The sequence below is a fragment of the Nyctibius grandis genome, chromosome 6, assembly GCF_013368605.1.
Source record: "Nyctibius grandis isolate bNycGra1 chromosome 6, bNycGra1.pri, whole genome shotgun sequence".
Classification (NCBI taxonomy): Eukaryota; Metazoa; Chordata; class Aves; order Nyctibiiformes; family Nyctibiidae; genus Nyctibius; species Nyctibius grandis.
The window spans coordinates 86,542,505-86,566,228 of record NC_090663.1 but is presented as its reverse complement, the minus strand read 5'-3'; the positions used below and the strand labels follow the sequence as shown (position 1 = coordinate 86,566,228).

The window sequence follows — 23,724 nt, the reverse complement described above, 5'->3', positions numbered from 1 at the left end:
CTCTGTCTGTTCAACACACAGACAGCTGAGATAGGTTCCTACATCTCTCCTTAAAACATCTATCATGGTGAAGGAGGAGGGGAAGATGCAACCCTTATCCTCCATGGATCCAGTCCCTGAGGGAAGTCTTGCAGAAGTTTGGGGTTGCATTCAGCGGGTTTGCCACTGAGTCAACATCAAATCTCTACGAGGCAGGTGGACTTGAGCTGTCTGGATTGTTGACAGTTCTCATCCTCTTGTCAATACAACTGTGAAGAACAATTTCTTACAATTTAAAATGCAACAACTTAGCCAAAAGAGGCCAAGCAGCTACTGCAGTCTCCTACAGGACTTGTTCTGATGATGCAAGTCATCATCCTGCTTCATCATGATGCTGATACTGGTTGCTTGAATACAAACTCCTTGTCATCTCAAATGTGCTGCCCCTGCAACGAGGCATCTTGCCAGCACTCACCAGCCCAAAAGAGAGCAAGAAGCAAAACTTTATAGAACCACAGAATCATTAAAAATCACATCATTCCCACTGCCAATCTCTGCTATCTCCTGCAGGTTGAAAACCACTGTAGGCCCAGCAGCACACAGCCAACAGGAGTAATATTTGATTTCAGTAACCTATGGCTGAATCCAGAACAGGCAAGAAGGGGAGCAACTGGCACCGTGCAACTGAGACTCCTTATGCCAGACAGGAGACACTGAAAGGCACCTCAGGGCTAGGAGACGAAAAGCAACTACCAAAGTAGAGACAAAAACATCCTCAATCAAAGAACCTGAGAAGTTATGAAAGGGAATCAAAAGAGAGCATTTGTGAAGCCTGGGAACAAAGGTGGGATTGCTGAACCTGCCTCTGAAGCACACCATGGCCAGGTTCCCACGGCTCCAAGGCTAGGTGGCACCCAGGCTGGTGAGGTCTTGTTATCACTGCTTAGTTTGGGGTGGGGTTTTTATCAGGGATGCTGCTGATGACTCAAAGACATCCTCAGACCTAGCCCTGTGGCAACACCACCACCAATACTCAAGTAGCCCTCATCGGAGGGGCACTAGTCAATGCCAACTGGAACTGCCACCCATCAACAGCCACCAGTCTAGTCACGCTCCAGGCCACGTCATGCTGCCTTCATGTTCAGATGAGTGGCAAACAAGCCCAGTTCTTCCCGTGTCTCCACCCAATCTCCTACTGCTGAGGGACAAAGTGATCAAAACCCCCCGAGAGTTTTATTTTACTAACTGTGTGCTCTTCAAGCACTGATTGTCTTGGCTCACATAATATAAAAAGACTGAGATTAGGCATTCAGAATTTATTTTCACAGCTTAGAAAACTTCAAAGTACTCATTTAGGACTGCAGTTCTCATAGCAGCACTGGACTGTAGAAAGATTTAATTTGGCGGGTGATTTTTATTGCCTTTGCAGAACTACTACTATTGTAAGCTGATACATATGGCATGTACATTGAGCAGATGATCTCCTTCATGATTTGCAATCCATTTTATCATTTGCAACGTAGCTAACATTCAATATGACTAGGAATGCAGACTCAGGAAAAAAAAGTCATACATAATATTACACACAATTGCAAAAACTAGTTTTTGTACATGCAATTCCAAAAAACTTCTATTTTATTCTGCGTACTTCTGCATATAACTAATGAACACCACCTCCGACAGCATCATCACAGCTGCCCTGAAAGAGTCTATTAATATCACTACAGCATTTGCTTCTACAGCAGACTATTGTCACAAAATCATGCTTTGCTTCAGTACCATGATTCAAAATCTGCTCAGAACAAGCTTATCTAGGAAAAAAACCATCAGCCCCCTCCCTCAGGACTTCTGGCAGCACAACCCCACCTACAATCTACCCATGCTTCTGGCCACGACAGATAAACCAGCAGAAATCTCTAGTAGGTTTGAATTATTTTCACATAATATTTGTGAGGCAATTTGTATACATACCCTCAAGAGAGTACAGCGCTGTGGTAAAAGAAACAAATAGACTTTTTTTAAAGTTTAAATACATTTTGAAGGCTAGATTGAACATGATTATTTGCCTGGCCAGGCTCTGAAGAAAAACTCTTATGCTTATGCACACTGATCACAGAATCCCAGATTCAACCAGGTTGGAAGAGCCCTCTGGGATCGTTGAGTCCAACCGTTGCCCTGACACCACCCTGGCAACTAGACCACGGCACTAAGTGCCATGTCCAGGCTTTTCTTAAACACCTCCAGAGATGGTGACTCCACCACCTCCATGGGCAGCCCCTTCCAATGGCTAATGACCCTTGCTGAGAAGAAATGCTTCCTAATGTCCAACCTGAACCTCCCCTGGCCAAGCTTGGGGCTGTGTCCTCTTGTCCTATTGCTAGTTGCCTGGGAGAAGAGGCCGACTCCAACTTCACTACAACCTCCCTTCAGGTAGTTGTAGACTGCTCTAAGGTCACCTCTGAGCCTCCTCTTCTCCAGGCTAAACACCCCCAGCTCCCTCAGCCATTCCTCGTAGGTCAGACCCTCCAGACCCTTCACCAGCTTGGTCGCCCTCCTCTGCACTCGCTCCAACACCTCAACATCTTTCTCAAAGTGCGGGGCCCAGAACTGGACACAGGATTCAAGGTGCGGCCTCACCAGTGCCGAGCACAGAGGGACTATCACTTCCCTACACCAGCTGGCTACACTATTCCTGATAGAGGCCAGGATGCCATTGGCCCTATTGGCCACCTGGGCACACTGCTGGCTCATGTTTAGCCAGCTGTCGATCAGCACCCCGAAGCAACCATACAAGCCAACTACATGGCAAATGTTACTTTGGCTGCAGTTCTTAGCTAATTTGAATTACGGCAGAGTCCAAGGACACGGCTCAGAAAGAGGGTCCTACTCCACTCTACACTCACAGCGTGATCAAGACAACTAGATTCTTTCAACACTTTTAAGAGCTAATGAACATCTGAGCTGATGAAAGCACTTAGGACAAAATAAAAAGCAAGGCTATGCTTTATTTAAGACTCAAATGTGCAATCACAGTCTAAAGAACTGAAAAATGTTTTTATCACTAGCTAATTAGAGGTTTCTGCTTCATTAGCCTGTTGTGAATGATGGTGCTCTGCATATGCAGCTTATATAACATTCTCATCTTGCAAACCGATTAAGTGTTATATAGTATGAAACTGGATAAAATCCCAAAGTTTTATTCAAAAAATTAAATCCTAACTGATTTATACTGTTGTTATATGTGCTGCAACATATACACCTTTAAAACTGAGTCTAAAAGTGCAGGGTAAGCAAGCAAAGATGACTGTTACACAGTTAAGACTACCCGGATGGCTTTAAGTCAGCCCAGACACTTTCTGCTTTGACAGCCTGACCTTGACATGCAATTGAGATTCTCCATTTGAGTCAACACCTTCTCCAACTTTCTCTTTCTGCCTCTAAACTCTACATGTCTTTTACTACACATCACGTCATAAACCTTAAAAAGTAAAATCTTGGCACTTAAACTTTGCCTTTCAATGTGGTTTGGATTTCTACTGAAGTAATCTTAAATTCTCAAGACACTTCGCTATTTAAACATAGTAGCTTCTACAGAATAGACGTGTTTTCTAACCACCAACCTTGCACATGGGATGTAGGTGGTTACAACTGAACTGGACTTGCATCCCACTGCAATGACAAGGTAAAATAATCAGCTCATCTTACTGTTTCCTGAAAACACTGAGCTTCCAGGTTGTTAAAGAGGTAAAACTGTGCCACAAGCATTCACAGGCTAACAGCATGAAAAGCAAAGGGTTCCTGAGGAGCTTCCACAAAGACCATGTTTTCAAAAGCATCCAAGAATCTCAGGAACCCTGTAATTTGTTTAAAAGTTAAAATATGTACCTAGGAACCTAAAAGTCAAGGAAAAGGCCAATGCAATACTGGATCTCAAAGGGTTAAGCTGTGACTGTGGTCTAAAGTATTTCTCACCTGGTGACAATAAACTTTGAATTACCCTAAAAGAATTAAGAAGAAACTAAAATAAAGCTAGAACTTTGATCAAATGCAGGTAGTCATAAAACACTGTAGATGTGAACAAACCTGCCCAAAGTAATGCCCATTAATTAGTATTTCAGCTAGGTTCTCCACGTACAGCATCCATATCAAACCAGGAATTCAAGCTTAGAGCAATCTGAAATTTAGAAAGGCTGGTTCTGTGTATGGAAGAGATGTCATCTTGCAAGCAGTCCACGCTGTATTCAGGTTATCTGAGATATGTTAATGGTGAAACACTTGCTCTCCAAACAAACCAGCCAGCTATCTACAGTGCCCTGAGTTGCAGTTAAGCAAATTCACATTAGGAAAGACATTAGTTCCAGCTGCTCAGACTATGAAATCATGAACACATGTATAATTTCAAATAAATGTGGAAAGCAAATCTCTAGGTAAATTAAGGACTTCCATCATTTAAACTGGAGTTCAACATCATTATGTATTTTTTAAGCTGCTTGTGTTTCAGTTAAAGCTTTCCTGACATTCCCTTACATTCAAATGCCCCATCTGCCTTCAGCAACACAAGCCCTGACCACCAGCCCAAGGATGGGGTGATACATGTTTTGCATATCACACAAACACTCCCTTAAAGGCAAGCAGTGATGAAAATAAAAATGACAGGACTAGTCACAAGTGAAAAGCAGAGGCATGTCTGTTTTGACAGAAAGATATTTTATTATACTAATTTTTTGCTTCTATATTCAAAATTCAACCTGTTAACTCTGAGGGACTGTGGATAAACCAGAAAGCAGCTGGGTTTACAAGACACACATTTCAAATGTGTCCCATCCCAACAAAATCAATGCAAAAAATCTGTACAATGTTTAATGGAAAAAATAAGTCTCGAACTCAATTTTTTTTTCCTTAAAGACTACCTTGGATGTGCCCTCACTGAAGCAGAATTAGCTGTGGTGTCAGGAGAGTGAACATCTCCCAGGGCTGGGGAGCACCTGCTGTGTTTACAAGGCCCCCAGGCAGGAGCCCAGGCCTGTAACCAAGCACAACAGTCAAGAAAGGCACCATCCACAGGGGACCAGCAAGAGATCCGTGTAGTTAATGCGGTGTAGTTAAACTAAACCAGTTTTTGTGCACAACACATCCTCTTCGAAAACATTTATACCATCTGAGTTGGCAAATATAAATAAAAGTAAACTTTTGCTATGTCCTCTGGGATTATCAGTGTGAGAATAACAGGATTCATGCTCACAAGTCATCTAGATATCAAGAACCTTCAGCTTCTAATGTGAGATTGACAGTTTAAAAGAATTTGGCCTGCACAGATAAAAACCCCCAACCATCCTTCTACACTGAAATCTATATACTCCCTAATAATGAGCACAATCTTCTCAGCCACAAAAGGAAAATTCCCTTCCTACTCCTTTGCCTCCAAAAGGTGTATTACCCTTTTGGCTGCAAACACCTTCATCCCAAGCATCAACAGTTGCATTTAGTCATCACATTACAAAATTACCTCAGTATACGCCAAATTGGGGATACAACTATTTCACTCTTGCACCATTTTTAAGAATCAAGCAAGAAGCACTACCAAAAAAAATTCTCATTTAGTACTTCAAAAGTTTTAATCAAATTTTGCAATACAAGTTTTAGAGTCACTTTTGCAAAGCCCCGAGTTGATAAATAGAAATACTTCAGAAAATCTGAAGCTTCGGGGTGATTTCTGAAATATTTTTTTTAATTTAGCTTCCATATATTGCTGCAACCTTTTAAGTTGTGTTTACATCAGGCTCAGGAAAATAATCGCCTCACAAAGCATTTAAGAGAAATAAACTAATCCCTCGTTGATTCACTTTTTCTGCCTCCACTTGAAGTCAAAACACCAAAAAAATTTAAAACATTGTTTTAAGCAACACTGTATGCACATATTTTCAAAAAAGAGAGAAGTAAGATTTCAGAAAGCAAAACTGATCACATGGAACCCGTGAAAGGGTGGGTAAAATTAAGAAAAGCCTTCACAATATCCATTTTAAATGTAAACTAATACAACTACAAGAGCAATACATACACTCGAGCGATCAAAGGCATTTTCTTGAACAAGCTAACAGCAGAAACCAGAGTGCAACTAGTACGGCATGTTCTGGCTGCAAACCTGGTTCAACCAGACAAGCACGTTCAGAAAGCCACAGCTATTGGCGCTGCAAAGGAAAACTCTGTTGCACTCAGGCTCCAAATAATAAGTCAAAAGCCAATCATCAGTGGAATTAATAGCTGAAAGATGTCGGTGTGGCACGCACCTTCAGTATCATCACGCAATTGCTCCACCACATCTGTCAAATCCTCCCAAGAGTCTTTGCAAACAGCAAAAAGAAAGGAAAAGAAAAGAAAATGTCATGCAAGCTGTGATCTAAAGGAAAGATTCAAAAATCAGGGTATAAGAAAAGGATAACTGAAAGGGAGAGTTGCATAATACAAGACTTAATTCATAGCGGGGAGAGATTTGCAAGGCAAAAGGGTTTATTAGTCTGCACAAAGCAATACAGCAAAGCGGGTTTTCTTCTTAACAGTCAAATTTAGGTAGGCCTCAGGAAAGCTTTAGAAGCTTTTGTTTCTTTCTGCATTAAAACAAGCAACGTTTTTGTAAAGCATATCCTAAAAAGAAAAGCAAGAAAAGCATTATTTGCAAGATCAAAGCACTAAACTTTTAATATTTATGCAATGTCAGCATTTGGTTTGATTTCCTCCTCCCCAGGCCTAGAAGTCCCCCAAGAGGGTAATCCAGCCACCCACGAAAAGCAAGCGCGTTCCAGGAGAAGGCCATACTGAGGACATATTAAATAAGGTTAAACAGAGCTTTAACTCCGTGACGACCGACCGTCACCCCAAAGGGACGGTCGTGCAGAGGCGATCCGGCCTGTCACGGGTTTTACGCTGCCGTTCCAAAGGCGGTTCGCTAAGGCCTCGGTGAGGAGAACACCTCCACCGCCTCGCCGGGCGCCTGCCGACATGCACGGAGAGGAGGCGGCTGTCCTGGAGAGGAGCAGGCACGACGAGGAACACGCATTTCAACACACCCACTGAGTCCCTGCTTTCAAACCCCGAAAACGAAGCCAGACGAAGCCCCGGCGGGTCTGAACCCCGCAGGATTGCCAGGTCCCTACTTACATGCCCGCTCTCCCCAGCGCTGATTTGCAACCGGTTGAACGCCCGAAGCACAAGAAAGGCTCTATTCCCCTTCACAGGCCAACCGTGACAAAGTCCCGAGCAAAGTACACACGCTGCTGGGACCTCCTCCCTCCCACAGAAAAGCTATCAGCAGCCTCCTCCCGCTGTACGAGCCGGCCTTGGCCAGCAAACATCCGCAACCACTGCACTTAAAGCAGGAAAAAAAGTCTAGATACCAGTAAAACTAATAATTCAACTGATCCCCGAAATCTTCCTACACTGCAACACCGCTGACCAACACTCTTGTCGTACTTCTAAATTCATGTAGCACCCTTTTATTCATGTAGCTGATTTTTAGCGATGAGTTTCCATCATAAACCATAAGTTCACTCCTTCCCCTACGGCCAAGCGTTACCACAGTACTGAAAGCCACCACGTGGCGGGTCCTGCCAGGCACCCAGGCTGAAGGGGTGAACTGCTTTCGATGCAGCAGGGATCCCTCCTCTCTGTGTCACACAATCAGGTTCACCCACCTCTGCTTGCCAGGAGCAACAGGGAGTTTCGCTTGAGAATCTCCCTGTTATTGCAGGAACAAAGCCCTGGTGATGCTCCCCCCCATGCTACACTTACGGCTTTTGGTCTTTTATCAGATCTTTCTGTAGGTCCAGGAGACTTTCTGGAGCTCACAGGGCAGAGAGGGACTGACACATCCCTGATGCTTTCCCGGACCCTACTGCACTCTTACCTTGGAGTGCTACAAACTGGACTTCAGGACTTATGGGTCACTGTCATCACTTTTTTTTTTTTGGAATTAAAATGGAGATATCTGTGTGATTGAGCAATTCAGTATTTGTCAAAAATGCTTTGCGTAACACTACTACATAAGCAAGCTAATATGGCTAGTGTTTTCTGGCTGTATTTCTATAATTTCTGAAAATTAATCGGATGAGAACCTAGCTGCACAGGCAATGATTTATTTAATAGCAGTTTCCATCACATGCAGAGATCAGAACCAGATGCTGATAGACCCAGAATCCCTACCTGCACACTGAGATTGAAGCCAGGCATCATGACTGAATAGTCTGTTACCTAATACTGAGGGTTTGGGGTTTTTCCTTAATCTAAAGTGTAAGCAGAACTTACACTTATCTCATGTAAGTGTATGAGAACTTATAACCAAAAAAAGACTTACAATTAGCTTGGTAATGGGGACACAGATAATTGCCAGGTTTCATTTAATCTTCCAAGTGATCTTTCTCGCTTTGATTTTGTCACTCCAAACTCCTCCCTACACGCACCACGTAGCCTCCAATTATTTAAGCTCTCTACTCCTCTCAGACTCTCTCTTTGCTGAGCACCATATCCAAAAACCACCCAAGACCCCCAACCTCCTATGACAGCTGTTAACAACAAGTCGTGAGGCTTATACACAGAAGAACAGGTCTCAGATGAAGTCGGTACTTTCCATTATTATGGAAAAATATTAAAGCTTGTAACTGGTGTGCACCAAGTTTAGAAAAACAGGATGACCAAGACCTTTAAGTCTTCATAAAAGGATTAGCTCACTCCAACTACATTCCCAGGAAGGTTAGTATCATGGAACTGAATAACCCACTGGAATAAATACACAAGCAAGTTCTTTACCAAGGAACTGGAGTGCTTATTATCACCAATATATTCATCACGAAAATCCCATCTGTTATTTTAACACTAACGCACACCAGCCATGTTCTCCACTGGTGTGACCACAAGCAACAACCCAGCAGCAGCAAAAAAAAAAAAACCTACCGGCACCGATTTTGGGAAGTGAGAACTGAGCCTGATACCGAAAGACCTCAGCAACGGTGACATGTCAGTTATGCTGCTCCGGCTGCTGTGAAAGGCTGGGCACAAACCTGCTACTTTTTGTACAGATGCTAACAGAGAACATTAACTCTGTTGAAGAGTTATAAACAAACAAAACCATACCAAGCCCAGGGTCCCCGTGTCCTGTTCACTGAGAAAGAAAGGGGCATTTTTCAAGCTTGCCCACAACAGCAGTCGTTACTTTTATCATGAAACTGAAACCTATAGTCACATTATTCTACTTAAATTGTATTATCCCATATTTGTTGCCTTAGGGATGATAAATAATACATCTAATAAGAAATAACAAAAGTGGTCAAGAAAGAAAACTGAGTAGATGCTGTTAATATCATTGGAGCTATGTAACGAGTTTTTTCAGATTAGATTTGCAAATCAGGCAGATCATGAAGCGTTGACAAAGAAAAGGGACCAGCAAAGAGTTTCAGCATCATGTTCACACACCTTGGACTCCAAAAATGGAGGAAGCGACCAGACAACCTGCAGCCTCAAACACCAGGAGCAATCTACTCAGAACTTACAAAGCAGCTTAGGAAAAAACATTTTTTAAAACCCACTACGTAAAAATCCCATCTCTAAAGAGCTGCTTTACCTCACAGTACAGCACCAGTTTGTGCTGTCATTACAAACTGTGACAATTAATCGCAATATTTTTAGTGTAAAACTGTTACAAGATTATTTTTTTCCCCTTTCAAGGCCCCTGTCATCACTCTTGCTTTAACACATGCTACTCCCCACTTGGCAGCATCGGGGTCACAGACTGACACAACCATTTTTCCTACACCGCAGACATTTTGACCCAAGTCAAGGCTTGAACTGCACTAACAGAAATAGCAAAGTCACAGATCTCCAGCAAACTGGGAGGAGATAAAAACAACAGAGAAAAAACACAGAGGACTCGGGAATTCCAAGCCCACTCTCCATTACATGTATGGGACAAGAGCAAACGTTCACCATGTACATTAATGGTGTAATTCCCATCTCCACATAGTGCCCTTCAGGCATTTCTGCATGTTGCAGCTCTGTGGAGTCACACAGAATGTTTCTCCACAACCAGCCTCTTTCCAGAGGGAAATACATAAGTAACTGCTGTGGGAAATTTCTCATTTCATTTTGGCACTTGATAGTTTGCACAAAGAAAAAGAAGAAATAAAACCCTACCTTTTTTCCCCCCCATCTTTCACTTCCCATCTCAACTGACACCTAAGAGGTTTCTCTGCAACACTGTTGATTCGTTACCTCTGAGGGAAATAAACCTGCCCCACGTTTCCCAGGTCTGACTTCATTTAGAGTGAACAAGCTTAAAAGAGCAAAGAAAACAACTCTCGACTGTAATTTCTTAATTACAGCCTTGAAAATATCTACATAAGTTTAACATTTAAAACAAACTGAAATTAGAGTAGCCCTGATGTACGTCTCGCCCCAGCCTTACAGGGCACTCACTCTTTTTCTCTGAATTGTCTCAACTCACCTGTGGGGCTGGCACATTGTACTGATTGTCCTGAGGAGCTTTGTAAAACTTCATCTTCCCTCCCCTGTGGTTCAGGGTCAAGTGTCCATCTTCTCTCGGTCCCCTCCCTTTCTTCCTGGCTCGTGATGGGAGTCAGTGTAAATACAGTAAGCAGGACATCTCCCCCGTCCCTGGGGAGATGACTATCTTTATCATGTTACTTTTCAGTACGTGCTGTCTGGATTACATGATCTAACTGCTACTCAAAAGATTTATGACCATTAACACACTGTAATTCATTTATCTTGCATATTATTGACTTCACATGTGTTCTATTAAATCTGGTCTTCAGCTCCTTCAAACTTTTGACCTGTTTAGGGGTTTCTGCTACCATATGTATTTTAATAAGTACTTTTCTAATAAGAGAGTCATCTCATGCAGTTTCTGTTGACACGTGAAAGGTCCCTGCTACTCTCAGTACAGTGTTTGCAGCATATTTGCTTTGTCATGGGAAAAGCACAATCCAGGTAGCAATTTCATCTCTCCCAACAGTTTGCTTTTCCTATTCCACATCACTAGAGAAAACCTAAAACGAAGTAACAGTCACCGGGGTTTCCTCCTACATGTGCTTTGCTTTCTGCAGACCAACATGGCTTTATACCAGGACCTTGGTCCCCCCAGTAGCACAGCCCCGTCCGGCAGATCAGCCTTCATATCACACGGTTCCCTCACAACTGAACGGCTCTGTAGCTTCCCCACCAAAAATAAGGAGATTCTCACCCCCTCCACGCAAGCTTAAATGCCAAGAACGCTGCCAAACTGCAAAACAAGAATTTAACTAAATGTCATGCTGCTTCCTTAAACCGTTTTGAAGTGTGCAAAGAAAGACAGAAAAATACTTGAACAGAAAATGGAGAGAAAAGGTAGAAACTGAAGAATGATTCAATAAACAGTGCAATAGGGTAATGGGCAAGAGTTATCTGTGCATTGAGAAGAGCATCTGCTTTTTCTGAAGAGCTGTACAACTTCTACTCAGGGCATTTTACACAAGCATGCATCTGAAACTAACACTTTTAAATTACTGGTCAAAAAAAATTTTTGACCTTAGCTACCAAAAATTACACTATGGAAAAGATAATTTAATCTTTGCATGTTATAAACATACCACTCCAATTCCCAATTTTAGTGCAAATAGAACAGGATTTAAAAAAAAAAGGGGATGCTGTAATTCTTGACAGTTGCAAGTAAATTCAGATCATACAGTTATCACATGGATTCCTTCTGTTCTCAATTACAAACTGATCCCGTGAGGATTAAAATTTCCATTGCTCTAATGTGAAGCTCCTCATGGTTACTCAAAGCAGAAACTGAACATGCAGTAAAAGCGTGCAAGGCCATTTTGTATTTCATAACTTCTCCCAGAAGCGGAGATCAGTGCTCCCATACACGCGTGCACTCTTGACCGTGCAACAGAAACACAAACGAGATATTTTTCACACCTCAGTCCCTAAAGGTGCCTCAATGATCATGACACATATTGCAAACAAACAAGAGCTTAGTAGCCACTAGTGCCACGTTTCATTTTGTGATGCCTGCACAGCACAGTGAAGTTCTGATTACCTAATTAAGAACCACTGTTTGTTCAAAAAGAAAATGCTTCTTCTAAGCCAGATTTACAGTATATAGCAAAATCAGCTTATTTTCATATACCCAGAATTGTCTGGAACAGCTGAAAATTAATTGCTTTTATTGTTAAATTGAGCATCCACGTTACACCTTGTATTGAATACATACAGTCACAAGAAACTCAGTAACTATACTAATGCATCTACCCTTCTGCTACATGCTACTTTTAAATGGAAAAAAATTTAAGTTTTGCTCAGAGTTACACTCAAACTCTGTGGCAGGAATGGAATTACTCCAAATTTACACCGTTTCATCTCAGATCAGAATCTGTTTCCCAAATTATACTGCCTTTGGCTTAAGAAGCAGCAGAATTGGGCCTGGTTTTACTAGAAACCACCACCACCACCGCAGATTTGGGCCTAGTTTTACTAGAAACCACCACCACCACAGGAGGATGCCTATGGTTTTTAAACGTCAGTAAGACTGTGATTACCACTACGCCCTTACATTACGAGCTCCCTCCCTGTCCCTCCAGCTATCACAAAATTGGCCTCCAGTGGGATTACTGCCGAGAAGGCCACGGCAAACCGACTCCTGAGGAAAGGGCTGACAGCAGGCCTGGCCTCAGAAATAATAAGCACCTCTGCGTGGGGAGCCCTTGGAGCACAACCACAAAGCACAGCAACCTGCCTCTAGCTCCCTGTAACATCCCCATGCTAAGATCTGGCACCATTAAAGTTCTCTTCGTGCCCCTCTCTTGCCTGCAACCCCCCTCACCCTGTCCCGTCGACCCGTGCAGACGCTGATGCACAGCGGCAGTGCGGATGCGGCAGCACCAGGCCGCACACCAGGGATAAAGCTGTGTCAGCTTTTCTATTATGAACGCCTTTTCCTGACCTTTTATCTCTTGTAAAAATGTGAACTGGGTCCAAAACCTGTCCCCCCAAAACAACCAGTCTTTCTGCCTCCCAAGAAGCAACCTTAATTTATGAATGTAGAAACATCTCCATGAAGGTCAGTACGATACAGCTCTTAAATTCATTTTTGACATGAATTAAATATGGCAATGAAATGAGCAAATGGTATTTTCTAACCCTTTCTGATACAGACAAGAGAGTGACTGTCATTACAGCTTTAAAAACAATTATTCTTCCAGTTTTGGGGAAGGGTTAGTCTAGTATTAGTGTTTGAATTGTTTACGTAGGCAATTTGTACACTGTAAGGACACACGTTCAGCATATTTGAGAAAAGCAACCCAGAAAAGCTCTGTTACAGACACCAGATTCATCCAAGCCTGCCTTCCCGTGAGTTTGCTCAGAGCAAGGTGGCGAACAGAGAGGAGACACGTACAAAAATAAGGACCTCAAGAACTGCCTCACAGCGTGACTGAAAGGTTTTGCAGGCTGTGCTGTGAGAAGAGCCCTACGTTGCTTAGAAGGTCATTTACTAACTACAACATGACAAATCAAAACAGTAATTACTATAAATGAGAGAAAGAGATAGACTACATGAAAATCAATCCACCTACACTAGAATGTACTGTTAAAAAGACCAAAGTCCAAAACCACACGAGTAAGACCGAGCAAAGTCTGAAGAAACCTGTGCCACATACAAGCACATGGAAACTGGAAGTCATCTGACTTACTGCACCCTTGGCTTACCCTGTACTCCCTGCTCTGGTTCTGCTTTCTTGGGCCTGCAGCACCTCCCTGAAACCCTAGGACGTGCTTCAGAGTTAGTCTCTGCTTTTGAAACCTCTGTCTCGTTTCCCACTGGGTGACTAAGTATTTGGCAAGCAAATCCAAACCCAAGGGCTGCTACCACTGAAAGCAGCTGTCAAATGGGAATTAAATTATCAGCTGGGAATTAATTTTAAAGCTCAACTCCTCACCACAATTTAAGCTGCCTCATCCAGCAAGACAACAACAGAGTAAGCCATTACTGACTTGACAAGCAAGCAAACGGGTCAAGCAAGACTACGTGGTGGAATCACACTTCAGTAGTCACTGGAGAAGGGTCAGGTGTGAAAAGGTGGAGGCCCCTCGCTGTAAGACTGGAAGATGCTCAGCATCCTGCAAGGGGCACTCAGAACCTGGCAGTGGTGGTGACCATGGGAGCGCTGGCTACTGGGCAAAACTCCTGCCAAAACTCATCACATCTTCTTCCCCACTTTTTTTATTGGCAGAGCAATGCGTGGGTGCCCTCTTCTGTTTTCAGTACTCACAAACCCCCTTTCAATCCTCATTTTACATGACCTGGCATAAAACTCTTTTCACCATCAACCCAGACCACAAATCCCTTTTCATGAAGAAAGCAAGACGTGTTACACCTCCACTTTTCAGGCTTCCAAGCCACGATGAACAACAGCACGCTCAACAGCGGCGAGCTGGAAGACTTGTGATGGTATTATCACCTGACAATAGGCATAACTGCGTAATCACTTGGGGCTTTCCAAAAACTACCCACTGACCGTACGCACGTCTGTGTTTGCCAGTATGCTCCGCTTGTAAAAGCAGACAGATGACTAATAGAGCTATAAGCCTGGTTTTAAGAGTAATATCTTGATTAAAATCATTATCACTGAGCACACATCGTGGTTAACTTCCCTCCTGAGATGCTCTTTCCAGATACATCTTAAAATATGATAACAATTAAGCACAAATCTCTCTCTTTTAAAGGGGTGGATTACAAAAGATGCAACAAATTCTAAGGGCAGTCTGAAGCACCAATTTGGCTAATATGTCAAACGGTCAGGTTCTCCAGGCAGGACAAGAACATCTCGTCCTGGAGCCACCCCCTCCCAGCTCGTGTGATGGCTGCGGGGATCCCGAGGCAGGGAAGCGGACCGTACCTTCGTGGGTAGGCTCTGGGTCGGGTGTCAGCGAGATGTCGTCCAGCTCGCGCAAGCAGAGCCATTCTCCGTCCATCGACACTCGGAATTTGCAAAGATAAATGGTCTCCATGGCAGCCTGAGTGATCTTGTCTGTGGTGGGGGTTGGCATGTCGCTTTGAGGCGTCAGAGCAGACATGATGACTCAGCTGGTACAACAACAACGCGGGGGGGGAATAAGAACTAAAAAGAAAAGCTTTCTGAAGAAGAAAATAAGAAATAACTTGCTATTAAAGGATGGAGATGCTCAGGATTGCACAGACTGCTCTGGCCTTTTCATATATAAAGCAAGGTAAAAACGCTGCTCCTTCACGCTCGTCTTCCTCCCTCCTTTCCACCAGCGGTCGTCGTCTTCAGCTATGCTAGAGGCTATTGATCCCAAGCGGCCACAGAAAGCCTGGCTTCTGCATCAAAGACAGAAGGCAAGGAAAAAAAAAAAAGGTAAAAAATTTAAAAAGAAAAAAAAAAAGCAGAAGAAGGAAAAAGAATGGCTTCCTCTGATGATTACCCAAGCGAAAACAAAGGCAGGCTGCAGGGGCAGATATCCAGGTCTGCTGAAATGGAACCGCTGGTTCCCTTCTTCCCCGAGGAGCCCAAGAGCGAGTGCGGACAGGATTGGCTGTGCGCAGTGAGCAGGGTGTCGACCAAAATGGCTGACTAATGAACTGAACCGAGCATCCCGGCTCATGTGATCAGGGCGAGCAATTCCCAGGATGCTTCCCGGACGCAGCGACCGGGCTCTCCTCATCCCCAGCACCTTCTCGTCAGGAACGCACCGCGCACCCCTCGTCGGTCGCCCCCATACTACAAAGGAGCACGGACCAGCAGTGCTGGGAACACAAAGCCACCTTTGTATTCCTTTCACGTGCCTGGATGTCACTACGTGAATTAAATCAGTACCTTTGTTTTCGCAGCAGGTTGCAGTTTACGTTTTATTCGCTGCGCAGCTTTCTCGAAGGGTACCTCTGACCTAAGATTTCCCTCATACAAAAAAATGTTAGGATGGATTTATCTTCTCAGGGAAACAATGAGGGGAAAAAAAGATCTGGCTCTAAGCGCTTCAGCAACTGAGGATTTAAGCTCTTTTTGGAGGGCACGTGCACATGGAAGAACAGTGAGGGACAACACCACAAACGTAGCTACTCGATTCAATCTTACACCTTGAAAACCTCACCTGAAAATTGGTACTGCTCAGGTGAGGCTGATGAAGAAGTATTATCTCTCAGCAGGCAGAAAAACAGGCTTTCAATCTCTCAAGAACAAGATGACAGCACTGCGTTGCCCTGTCCCTTCCAGCTCAGACTCCTCCCTGTCCCCAACCCACACAGCCCCACCTCTAGGGCACAAGAGGTCCCAGGTCCACAGACACCCCCTTATTCCTGAGGTCACTATTTAACAAGACAGAGTATCATCACCCACTTCAACTACGATACCATGCAACAATAAAATTAGCTTATTTTACTTAATTTCTGTGGGGCTCTGGTATATCTGTGGAGAGCAGATGCGTAGCATCCCTCTGCAATGGATGCCTGGTCCCCCCATGTAAATCCAGAGATGGCTGATTGTTCACCAGAACAGGATATTGATAGGAACATATCAATGATTAACACATGAGACCTTAACTATTCTCTGTACTTTTTCTTCCCTAAAGAAATACTCAAAATGTGTGTGTCTTTCTTAGGGACATAAAATGCAAAAATTAACACTCGATACAGAAATCAGCATGCCAATGCATACACCCATTATGTAAAACCTTGTAAAACTGGAAAAAAGGGTTAAGAGCTGCTATTTCTAAGGAGGAAGCAGTTGCTTTCACTGAAAACTTCCTGCTTGGTGCATAACGTTTTGACTCAGCAACTCTTTCCCCCCCTTAGACTTATTATTACAGTGATGCAAAGAATTATTTCACAACCAACAACAGTTACTATTGTTCCTTCTCCCTAAGACTGAGGTTTATAAACGGCGCTGACAGCATTTTAACTCATAGGATATTTACACACCCTTTCAGCAATGACAAGCTCTAGTTTTAGCATTCACATTACACCACTTAAAACCAGTGCAAGTTGCCATATACAAACAGGAGAACAGTTGTTCACTCTACTCCTGCTGACCTTTTGGAAGGATCTAAACCAACAGCAAATAATCAAAATAAACCCTTTAGAATCAACAAAGTACCACAAGCCATTGCACAAGCTATTATGCAACATATCATTATCAGTTTAATTTTTTTTATTTTGAAACAATTAGAAACACAAACAGCATCAGGTATAACCCTGCAGCTCCAATTTCACAACAGGGGACTTCCAACTGCATTCAGCACTGGCAAGTGACCCACATACCAGGATCACAGGGGAAGTTTGTTAAAAAATTAAGTAACTGTTCAGCTTCAACTGGTTTTCTTTTATACCATTTGCTTCTTCTTAACATGAAGAAATAAAAGAAACCAGTCTGCCCCTTCCAGCTCAGCTGTATTTTCAGGCTCCTTTATGCAATGTTCCTGCTGCAAACACTCCATAGGGATATTTAAAGTACTTGAAAAATATTTTTCAGCTTTAATTTCAGTTTATTAGTATGTTTTGCCCAAAACAAAACTTTAGACACAATATACCATCTCACAGGTTTTGAACAATTGCCACCTTAAAAGAAACTGAGCTCCTTCACCTCTGTAGGACTGTATCTTTTACTCCTCTAAGAAACATAAATGACAAAGTACACATATGCTTAGAAACTGAGTTGTATTTGATTTTTTTTTAAACAATAATGACAAGTTCAGAACTTATTTTTCAAGCTGATTTGTTTTTTTCTTGCAGAGTTTTGATATGGGTACTTGAAGATCTAAGGACTCTTCAACCGTGCAGAGGAGGTTGTAATCTCCCAGTTCCAGCACAGGGCTGAATTTACAGCTACAGTATAAAAATAGAGAACTTGCCTTCCCAATACAGCCTTCAGGGTAAGCTAAGGCAAGTGGGTAATGTCCATACGTCAGCTACAGTACTACAGGAAAATAAAAACTACTCAGAAAAGGAAAACAAAAAAACAAAACAAATCCAAAAAACCCCATACAGGAACCATCTGTGAGTTACTGACTTGCAAGCCTTTTATCCCCCCTGGAAAACACAATACAAACCTTCCCCTACCCCATCCTATGCCTCAAAGTTATAAAGCGCCACAGCGTCTTACAAAGAAACAAAAGAAAGGTATCAAATATTCGTATTTTTATAAAAGCCTTTGATAAAACTACCATGCAACTCAAGGCCAAGTGATAAAGCTCCACCAGGATTCACGAGTCAAAGGACAAATGAAAACCAAGTGTAGGTATAAATGAAGAGGAGGTTATTAATGAAGAACCACCTTCTCAATCTCAAATGAGTCAGACAGCCTTGACTGGTCTTACACACTTAAGCAAAAGTGGACAGAGGCTCTGGCTACATTACAAAACAAGGCAGTTTTTTGCAAAAATGTTTTCAAGGTAAAAGAATTAGAAGCTGACTGTGTTGGAAATTTAAGACTAACCATCTGAAAGCAAAGCATTCCATCAGACACTAGTATTTGAAAGCTCAGCTGTTCTGGAAGGTATTTTTAGTTTCAAAAGCTGAATAAATTAGAATAATCTAAGCAGTAAAACCCAAATAAATTCCCAAACAACCTTTTGGACTCCAGAGGGCATCTTTGGGTAGGGTTTTATTTCCAGTGCCAGCACGCCCAGCCTGCAAGCAAGCCGAGTTTCAATCATTAGGAGAAAACTTTCCCCCGTTACTGTGCAGATTGCAAAGCAGCCACAGAGCTAAAGGGCAAAATTGGCAGATTATTGTTTCAGGTGACTGCGTTACTTCTCGTTATTTGAAATCGCAGGAGACCACAGAGTCATAAAAAAGCCACCAATGCCATCCAAATGGGAACCACTGCCGAAGGAAACTGTCCGATGGCAACAGCTCAGATCCACCTCTGAGCTCCAGAATAGCTGCTCAGAGCACCTGAGAGAGACTATAACACCAGAGGTAACTCCATGCAAACAGGGTAAGAATTGTGAAGAGACACAAGCCTTCATATCACAGGCTAAGCCAAGCGTGAATCACCAGCAGGTTCTGGCAAGTTTTTCTAAAGCCTGTAACCTGTTTGTGGCTGCTGCATCAGATGAGGCAGCCTGGCAGTCTGGTCCAGTAAGGCAGCTCCCATGGTTTTAAGTGAAACAATTCTCATCTTCCTATTTTCTGCCCGTGCCATCCAACTACCCATTCGTCCTCTCAATGGCCATACCAGTTGTGATGACTATAAAAACAGCATCAGGGCTATGCCCCCTTCTAGAGCCAACAGAGCTGCTGCTCCACAAAGCACACGGTCGCACTCTTCCAGTAGCCTCTCTCCAGGCAATCTAAAAATATAAAATTAGTAACAAAGCATCTACATTCCAAAGTCTGTTTCTGACTCTTCTGCCAGCACAGATATGTATGTTATCTTGAATGACAGTGGCACTTTGAACCCTGCACGCTAAAACCATGAGTGGGCAAAAGAAAGTTTAACAACCCAAAAACCTCTGACACGATTTCTTAATTCCTGCAATAAGTGACAAACTGGTTTTTGTCTACCTACTGTGAAATACAGAGATATTATTTAAGGAGTCATGTAACTCCCATAATTGAGAGTACAATTAAAAAAAGGGAAGGAAAAGTCTGCTGGAAGTATCATGATATGTGGTAGGCTTTCAGCGGGAGCAAGGAATGGTTTGGGGTTTTTTTGTTTGGGGTTTTGTTTTGGTTTTTTTTCAAGACAGCATAATCAAGTTGCTTTTACTGTATTTAAGAAGTATTCTAAGGTTTTACTGCAGCTTAGCATGTTCAAGTAAATCATCTTGTTGCTTCCGTCTGCCTGGAACCATCTGTATCAAAAAAGCAGGTGCTGCTGGCATGAAAAGCTTTTGCAGCCTCCTTCCCTTCACTTGAATCACTGCTTTCAGTTTATAGCTACCTAGAGAGGCATGAGTATTCACAGAGTATATAATTTTTTTTTAATACACATACAACATGCAAAAATAGCTTTCTTCACACTCCTTGGTTTATCTTAACTCTAAAAATAACTCCAGCACTGAAGAATCAAGGGAAGCAGACACAAACAATCCCTCCGGGTACTATTGCAGAACCAGGAGAAGCAGATCAAGAACAGTCGATGCTGAGCTCTCATATGTTACGACAACCCAAATTCATGATTAGTGGAGAAGAACCAGTGAAATGGGGCTCCACAGCAACACCAACACGGACGTGATCTTTATAACCCGGACGGTGGTTAACGCCGCCGCACCTCAACGCTTCACAGAGTAACAGCCATTTAGAGGAGATGCAAGAAGTGATGACACCTGCAAAGCCGCATACTCTATGAGTAGCCAGGATTAAGTTCAGCAGTTAAACATACAACGTCCTTTCTACACCAGCATGAAGTTCTACCCACTGCTTTAACAGGACTCCAAAGCAGCCAGTGAAAAAGCAAAACTTTGCTCCTGCTGCTCAACAATGAACACATCAAAGCCACTTTTTCAGATATAAGAACTGGGAAAAACAAGCCCAAAAACAAACAAAGCAGGAATGATGAAAAAATTGATTTACAGAGTTTGCCCCAGGAGAAACAGAGTCCAAGAAAGACACTATATAAATAGATTATGATACCTGTTCCCTTCACCCACTGCTATCGCTGCATCAATTACTTACCAAGCAGGATTTGACATACGATATTACAGGCAGTGATTACCTCTGAGACTGGAAAGAACAAGGGAACTTTAATATACATTTTATAGGGGCTTTTTCACAAAGCTTACATGAATAGCCACTGCAGAGTAAGGCTAACAAGAGGGATAAAGCATTACGCAACCCGTGAGTTTTTACACGAACTCCTTGTGAACAAACATGCTTGTCTCAATGCCTCAGTTTCACCACACCTACGCAGAAGCCTTCTCACAGCGAAGTTCAAACAGTAAAAGCATGATGGCTAAGATGAAACATTTTTCTTAAAGGCTTCTTTTCCATCAGAAATAGCTCAGTCCCTTGCACACACATCACGGGACTACAGTGGGTAAAGATCTCCTGATTAATGGGGGGGCAAGAGTAAAACCCATGGTTTTGACAGGGAACTATCAACAAGAACTCATCAAGGAGGGAGTTTTGGACTGGGGACAAAAGTTGGCAGTCAGAAATAGCGCTTTATATAACTCAAAACAACATTAGGTCATTTCACCTACTCTCAGCACTACAGAAATCAACTTCTTACCTCACTGGTTACAGCTCTGCTGAGCAATGGCTTAAATAAAATGCAGGAGCTTCAAAAGGAGAAAAAAAAAAAGAAAAAAGAGACCCACCACAAAATGATCAGCTCATGTGTGAGTGAATGCTCACCTGGGACATAGGCAGGAGACAAAGCACAGGCAAAAAGCTCCGTCACACACACCCTGGGCCAAGTCCAGAAGATGAAACTACTGGCTATTTTTAAGATGGATGGAAAAGGGAAGATGTCTTCTAAATGAACCCATACGTGTGGTTTTTGATTTTAAAGCACGCACAACTACTTCGCAGTACTCCAGCTTACCCAACCACACCACAAGAACACTCCAAAGAACGTCATGAAGCAGAAAACCACTTCCCACCCAACACACCCCACACGAGAGCATGCATAGCCGGGCACTTCAGCCTTGCCAAGCTGCCAGCGTGCAACGCCCTCGGCCCTAAGTTTGTTCTCCACGCCAGCACTACGAGGGAGCCCGAGCAGGCGTTCCCTATCCCACAGGTACACCCCAAGTCAAGGTGTAGCTCTGTCAAGTCAAGAAGTCTCTGCACAGCCGCTTTTGCTGAGCTTGTGGGTCAGCACTGCCCACACACAAACCTCCTTCCAGAGCTCTCTCTGCCCCTTCCCCAGCCAGCACACACGTGCGGCCATCTCCCTGCCGTCGGGGCAGCACCCAAGCCACACGACACCCCTACAAACCCCCGTCCCTGAAGCCCTGCCGGGTCGAGGGGGAGGTTTGGGGAGCGCACCCCACTTCCAGGAGCCACCTCATCCCTGCCCAGGATCACAGCCCTGGGGGCACCGCTCCGTGTGGCGGCCAGCAGCCCAGCAGGGCCGGGCAGAGCTCCCCCCCACGCTGCCCCCCGGGGCGGCTCCCCCCGCCAGCCCAGCCCGCCCGAGGGAGGCTCCCGGCCGCGGGAGCCGCCCCGCCGCTACTCACGGGTGCCGGCGCCGGCGGCTCCGTCGGGCCCCGGGTAGCTCAGCAGCAGGACGGGCAGGGCGGCCCCGCCGCGGGGCGCCGGGGCTCTCCACACGCCGGGCGGCGCGGCGGCGCCTCCATGGCCGGGGTAGAGCAGGAAGAAAGGCGGCGAGGCGGGCGGCGAGGCGGGCGCCTCCTCCTCCTCCTCTTCTCCCGCCGCCGCCGCCTCCTCTCCGGCCTCGGCCCGCCGCTCCATGCCGGGGGGCAGCTCCGCGCCGGCCCCGTCCCGGGAACTTCCCGCCAGCGGCGGCAGGAGCGGCGCCCGCTCCGCCTCCGCCATGGCCGCGCCGGGCCCCGCCCCGGCCGGGAAGTAGGGCCGCGGCCGGCCTCCGCCCGCCCTCCGCCCCCGCGCTGAGGGGCCGCTCCCTCATCGTTCCGCGGCGACCATTTTCCCTCCGTAGACCCCCGGCGCAGCCCGTACCTGCCGCTGGCGGGGCTCCCCCGGCGCGGCCCGGCCCTGCTCCGCGGGCGCAGCTCTCCCTCGGCCCGGGCCAGCCTCCCCCGGCCCGCCGGGGGCCGCAGGCCGCCGCGCCCCTGCGCTGGTTGCCTCAAGGGCGGATCGCGGAAGCCTGACAAAAACCGGGTCACCACGGTCGTGTAGGCGCAGGGCCGCCGGGCATCACGGAGAGGACCCGATTCCACCCCTCTTCTGAAAGGCTTTTGTTTTACCAGCCTCATACCCTTAACGCTTTCTTTTTCATTGCTGCCAATTCTTCTCACACTTCAACGAAAAACAAACTAAAGACAAGCCCACCTAGTGGGTGCTGATCGACAGCCGGCTAAACATGAGTTTAAACAGTGTGCCCAGGTGGCCAAGAAGGCCAATGGCATCCTGGCCTCTGCTAGGAATAATGTAGCCAGCCAGTCTGGGGAAATGATCGTCCCTCTGTACTCGGCACTGGTGAGGCCGCACCTTGAATCCTGTGTCCAGTTCTGGGCCCCGCACTTCAAGAGAGATGTTGAGGTGTTGGAGCAAGTCCAGAGGAGGGCGACCAAGCTGGTGAAGGATCTGGAGGGTCTGACCTACGAGGAACGGCTGAGGGAGCTGGGGGTGTTTAGCCTGGAGAAGAGGAGGCTCAGAGGTGACCTTAGTGCAGTCTACAACTACCTGAAGGGAGGTTGTAGTGGAGTGGGAGTCGGACTCTTCTCCCAGGCAACCAGCGACAGGACAAGAGGACACAGCCTCAAGCTTCGCCAGGAGAGGTTCAGGTTGGACGATAGGATGCATTTCTTCTTGTAAAGGGTCATTAGACATTGGAAGGGGCTGCCCAGGGAGGTGGTGGAGTTGTTACCAGAAAATAGTACCCAAGAAAACTCTCTAACCCAAATGATAGTTTAGAAAGCCGACAGTGGTTTATTGCAGTGCTGGGTGCAAGGGGGATCTCTCCTCCTCGCATGCACACCTAGGAACAAAAGCTTGCTCATTATATACATCACAAATATGAATATTCATATAATTCCAAGAAAAGCCCACCTATTCCAAGAAACTTATGCATATGCTAATACATGATGTAA

At 44.8% G+C, this 23,724-nt stretch overlaps 1 protein-coding gene across 6 annotated transcripts in view; it reads right to left on the bottom strand.

Moving 5' to 3' along the window:
* RUFY3 (RUN and FYVE domain containing 3) overlaps positions 1-22,710 on the bottom strand; it is a 44,383-nt gene extending 21,673 nt beyond the window's left edge. For 2 of the 6 annotated variants that reach the window (XM_068403755.1, XM_068403759.1), the window contains exons 1-2: positions 22,171-22,496; positions 6,267-6,320 (exon numbers count right to left, since the gene is read on the bottom strand). In XM_068403755.1, the coding sequence (XP_068259856.1) occupies positions 6,267-6,320; positions 22,171-22,489 (373 nt within the window). In that variant the 5' untranslated portion in view covers positions 22,490-22,496. Of the gene's footprint in view, positions 1-6,266; positions 6,321-14,924; positions 15,368-15,471; positions 15,540-22,170; positions 22,497-22,630 lie in introns of those variants that run through there. The other 4 variants (XM_068403757.1, XM_068403760.1, XM_068403758.1 and 1 more) reach the window with 3 other exon arrangements.
* Between the last annotated feature and the right edge of the window lie 1,014 nt (positions 22,711-23,724).